This window comes from Cryptomeria japonica, chromosome 1 (assembly GCF_030272615.1).
Source record: "Cryptomeria japonica chromosome 1, Sugi_1.0, whole genome shotgun sequence".
Taxonomy (NCBI): Eukaryota; Viridiplantae; Streptophyta; class Pinopsida; order Cupressales; family Cupressaceae; genus Cryptomeria; species Cryptomeria japonica.
Window position 1 is genome coordinate 165,564,576 of NC_081405.1, and position 5,306 is coordinate 165,569,881.

The window sequence follows — 5,306 nt, forward strand, 5'->3', positions numbered from 1 at the left end:
TTACATGATCAGTTTCTAAGGCATAATCAGTTTTAACAACAAAAATATCTTTATCCTTGTATCTGACAACAAATATGTCAATGACATCCTTTAATGCCTCCTGATTAAGAAGCAATACAGACATGTCTTGAAACAATAACAACATAAAATGTCATATTATTATGATACAAGCTTCTCTGTCTATTTATCAAAGAAATCCTAATAACATACAAGCACACATACACTGAATCACAAATTAAAACAAAACATAAAACACATAAATAATTTATATTATCAGTCCCCTCCTCTAAAACATAATCACATTTAACAATAGAAATATCTTTGTCCTTCTTGATAGCATCCCTTAATGTCTTGATACATAATTGTGGGGATAGACAAGAGCAGTACAGTGATGGTGGATAAGATGCAGAGCTGAATGTCCCATATCTCTATTATCATTGGTTTCTTTCTGTTGCACAAAGATCTTCATGATAATTTCATATCCATTAAGGTCAGAACTCTGGATTACTTATCCCATCGTGCCAGCTCTGACAGACCCTCTTGTTGTGTGGCACAGCACTGTCATGCCATATATTGGTGTGCAACTTCCTGTCAAAACAAGTAAAATGTGGGTAGTTCAAATAAATCTCTTCACTTTCTCTGTTCTGACCTTCCATAGGTTGGTGGAAGTACCACAAGGATCATGGCATAACTCATGCTATACCTGCCACATAAGAAGCTTTATATTCACCACAAATATTGATTAAATAGACATGGCTGCCCTTACCCAAAGGTAAAGAGACAACTAAATCCACTCATTCCAACTACATGCTTGGCTACTATCCTTAAACTATTGGATAGACAATTGCAAAACCTTAAATTGTCATTAAAAATTCACTTATAAGTTCATAGGAAGCACTTTTATTTAATTTTTGTTCATTGTTTTTGGTATTTAAATATTTTTTATATTGCATATTTTATTGTTTATATATTTTTTTAAATGTTATTCTAATATAATTTGACATATATACGAAAAACTAATTCAACAGTTATATAGAATCTTGCTGTTATAATATTCATAAATTTAAGTTTTTTAGTCTTGCTTAAACTATTTCTCTTATCTGGGATGCTCGGCCTCTAATAAAAAAGAAAATGAAGAGGATATAATTTTTTTTTTGATCGGTAAAGGCAGAGCCAAGATTTATATTAATTTAGGTTAAATACAGAGATTTCTTAGCTGAGATTCATAACATTCAAAAACCTACTCTCAGTGATCCCAGCAAAACATGATTCTCTCAAAAGGCAGGAAACCATTAAACTTACGGTTTAACCATTTTAACAGAGCCATCAAAATTAAGCAGTCTGAAGAAAATGAGACTATAAACGATTTTGGCAGATTCCTTACTGCCCAGAACTAAAGTATTTAAGCATGATAATAAGAAACCAAAATAAAATATATACAATTATATGCTCAAGTATCGAGAGGGGAAATTGACTTAACAACAAAAGAGGGCCTACCTTGCAGTGGGAGGATCGAGTTGGGGCAGCTCCATTCTTTCTCTACCACGGCCTCTACCTGTTAGACGACCCCGACCACGACCCACACTCCTACGGCCTCTGCTCGAGCCTCCTCTGCAACTCTGTTTAGGTCTTGGTTCTGCAACTTTCATAGGCAGGATTCCGTTCAACTTTGCAAACTGAAAGAGGTCCTCCTCTTTTCCTTGGGCCTCTGGATCGTCACCCAAAAACCTCCATTTAAGATAGCTCAAACCTACTCCAGCAAAGACTCTGTGTCTATCCAAATCTTTTCCCTTCAAATCAAGTAAGAATGGGTAATATTTAATGAGCTCTCTATGAGCATTGAAAAAAATCTGGTCGCTTGGCCGAGGTGCGCCAGAATCGTGGAGGGCCTTGTTCAAGATTTCTTGGAATTCCTGGAGAATTTCCTCAGAAAAAAGCTCCTTGGTAAGACTCCAAACAGATTGCTTGGATAGCTTCTGGTCCAACTAAGATTTTATACTCAAATGAAGAGGATATAATTACTAACTAAGATTTTATACTTAAATGACTAGAATATTCTTGATACTTAAACTCTTGCCACTTAACATCCTTGGTTCTTATTTATCTCTTTAAATTTATCATTTAAAAGTAAAACCTAACCTTGCTCAGATATTAGAATGCAACTTTTTTTTTTAATGTGTAATATAACACTTATTCATCAAAAAAGCTTAGGCCTTTTTAAGGGGAGAAAGGAGAAGCTGCAATCCTTTCAAGGGAGTGATACTCAATAGAGAAACTGGGGAATGAATATAATTGGGAGATAGAGAGAAGGTGAATTTGGAGAGTATCATGCTCAGAATCGCCATCTGTTCCATGTGAGCCAGTCTTTGACCTACACAAATTCTTCCTCCAAACCCAAATGGAATGAATCCACCAGTTTTCTTATTGGCTTCTCCATTAGAGAAGCGATCTGGCATGAATTCATAAACATCATTTTCTCCCCATATATCAGGATCTTCATGCATTCCCACTATGTTTATCAACACAGACATCCCTTTGGGAATTCTCAATTCTCTCAGCTGTATGTCTGTCTTTGCCTGTCTGACTGTGTAAGAAACAGGGGGATACAGCCTCATGGATTCGTTCAGAACCATGTTCATCTGCAAGTCATAGGGAAAGATTATTAATGTAGAGCAAGTCCACTACACAAAAAGCTTGCGTTTCAATGAACTATCAGTAGCCACATAGATAACAACGAGAAGTGATTCAGAAGGAGGGTATTTTACCATTTTCATTTTGGAGAACACGGTGATGTCTGGCAGATCTCCATTAGTAATCTCCATAACCTCTACTCTAACTTTCTCTTGCCACTCTGGATTCATGGCTAATAACATCAGTGTCCAGGTTAAGGACAGTTTGGTAGTCTCCTGTCCTGCTATCAACAACGTTTTACATTGATCCAACACATCCTGAGTAGTGACTAAATTAGCTTCAACTTGTTTTAAAAGGATCTCCAACAGATCATCTCCATATCCTTTGGATGTGTTCTTATATTCATTGTGTTCCTTGATAATTTGTATGATTATAGAATTGGCCTCCTCACCCAACCTTCTAACTTTTTTATTTCCAGCAGAGGGTATGTACCTTAAAAACAAGGGGAAAAAAATCTCAGAACAGAATCTACCAGGTTGAAATGTGTCAGACCCCTGGATACAAGTAATGTATGTGCACTTTTAACACAGAAACGTTAAAAACTACATGATAACATGATAGTGGGCATCAGATTGAGCTCATTAATGAAGGATATCAAACCCATTTATGATTATGGAACAAGTGAGCCTTTACCTGCTTACTGGGATCCCTGCAAATCTGTTAGCTTCAAATAGTGTTTGTTGAAGAAGTTTGAGCTTATCAAGTACCTCAAAACCTCTATGGGAGCTACTTCCAAAAAGGAATTTTGAGATTACTTGTGCAGTTATTTTGCTCAGAGCTCCATCAACATCTATTTCTACGCTAGGTTGACCTCCTTCATTTATTTTCTTGGCCCACTCATTCAGAACAGGCACAGAGGCCTCAACTACAGAGGAAAGCATTCCCTTTTCAACAACAAAGAGATCAGTGTAAACAAAACATGCACAACTTTCCATATAACCAAAAAAAAGTTGGGGTAAGAAAACTATGTTATGTGTATGGTACCTTGACCTTCTCAGCTGTGAGAGACTGGCTAACAATTCTACGTTGGTGAATCCAATCTTGATCTTCTGCCATGATAAGCCCATTGCCAAACAGAGGAAATCTGTCACTTTTCAAAAATGCAGGTCTCCCCCAGTTCAAAGAGCCCGAAGAACTTATTTCCTGTACCAACTCTGGTTCTTGTACATACAACACTGCTTCACTTCCAAGCCAGTACAGAAACTTCTTCCCTGCAAGATATAAGATCAATGTTCCAGTATTTTTTATTGACAACACTATTTCTTTAGGACTTTTAAATGTAAATGAGGTGATTGGTAAATAGTAATCTCTTATTGAAAAGGGCAGGAACACAAGCTTCCCCACAGAATTACTTTTATTGGCATGCCCACCATTAAAAAAACAATACATTAATATTTCAGATCATATTACATGATTTATCAGAAAGAAAGAAATAGAAAATTTCTATTTTTCTGTTCTCTATTATTTCTTCTATTCTATAATGATGATAGATCAATATAATATGATCTAAAAAACATTGATAATAAAAAATTTCATTCAATTTAAACCATAATATTGAACTAACATTATGAGCTAGAAACTACACGACTTAATACATACCATATTGTTTCCTCCATTCCACAAAGTATGGGACAAAACGAGGCTCCAAATTGTGAGGAACAGGAGGCTTCACTGTAGCAGCTTTTTTAATCATATTCTTCATATGAACAACATTTCCCAGCAGAAACATCGGATTGGGACCAAGAATTCCTTGAGTCCTCATCATACACCTCGTCTTGTCTGGACTTAGAAGCACATATATCTTATAAATCACAACGAATACCACCATTAGGACAGCAAGGATTGCCATTGCAATGCCCATTTCAGAAAACCAATCTGAAAATAGGAAAATTCTTGCAGTGCAAACAAAACGAGGGATGCATATATATATAGATTGATGAATTGGCTATATGGATTAATTAACACCAATTCTGCGGAATATTCAATGCTGAGATTACTTTTTGCTTGTAGATTTTGTTATTATTGTGCAAATGATCAGGATTATATTTCGTGTTTTAGTCTTTTCAAAAGTTAAGTCTTCTTGACCACTCACAGCATAGTTAGATTTTTATTTTAGTTTAATTGTCCGTCACAATTATAGCCAGCCAGTCTGCATTGCCCAGAGCCCGGGCATTTTGTCGAACATATCTTGACCTTTGCATATTCTTATCTCATTTACTCAAGTGGTGCATGATAAACGCTTTACAAATTGTTTGTTTAAGTCATTACTCGTAATGAATAGGGAAAGAACTCTCAGATATGTGCATGATCGATAGAGTTGTTGTGATGGCCATTGGCCAACACTGATCGAGCTTTTATCTGGTATTACTTCATTTCCTAGGTTAAGTGATAACAGCAGGGTTTCATTATTTTTTTTAATTTTTAATTTTAATTATAAGGATCTTGTAGTCCCTTTATAAACTGCAGTCTGTAAATTTTTTTCAGGTGGCACGACATGTCCTCCGATACCAGGACATGAGTAGACTGACCTCGTGACCTCTTGCCTACAAAAGGATGTTTTAGTTAATTGAGCCATGGCCCCCACCCTTTTTTTATCATCAATGTTTTCTGAATCA

At 36.0% G+C, this 5,306-nt stretch overlaps 1 protein-coding gene across 2 annotated transcripts; it reads right to left on the reverse strand.

Annotated features, from left to right (window-relative positions):
- Nucleotides 1-284: 284 nt before the first annotated feature.
- Nucleotides 285-4,730, reverse strand: LOC131065073 (cytokinin hydroxylase). Of its 2 annotated transcripts, none has more exons than XM_057999476.2 (6): nt 4,291-4,730; nt 3,676-3,902; nt 3,325-3,575; nt 2,766-3,123; nt 1,498-2,639; nt 285-588 (listed from the first exon to the last, which is right to left on the reverse strand). In XM_057999476.2, the coding sequence occupies exons 1-5, from the start codon at nt 4,550-4,552 to the stop codon at nt 2,208-2,210; spliced, it is 1,530 nt and encodes a 509-aa protein (XP_057855459.2). In that variant the 5' UTR covers nt 4,553-4,730; the 3' UTR covers nt 285-588; nt 1,498-2,207. The 2 variants fall into 2 exon arrangements, with proteins under 2 accessions (XP_057855459.2, XP_057855458.2); XM_057999475.2 differs by having other exon boundaries at nt 285-703.
- Between the last annotated feature and the right edge of the window lie 576 nt (nt 4,731-5,306).

Excerpts from the sequence above, each read along its gene's own strand:
- LOC131065073 (XM_057999476.2), bottom strand. The coding sequence starts at position 4,552 with ATGGGCATTGCAATGGCAATCCTTGCTGTCCTAATGGTGGTATTCGTT. Across the intron at positions 3,576-3,675 it reads TCACAGCTGAGAAGGTCAAG|GGAATGCTTTCCTCTGTAGT; the intron begins GTACCATACACA and ends GTTGTTGAAAAG. Across the intron at positions 3,124-3,324 it reads GCAGGGATCCCAGTAAGCAG|GTACATACCCTCTGCTGGAA; the intron begins GTAAAGGCTCAC and ends CTTGTTTTTAAG.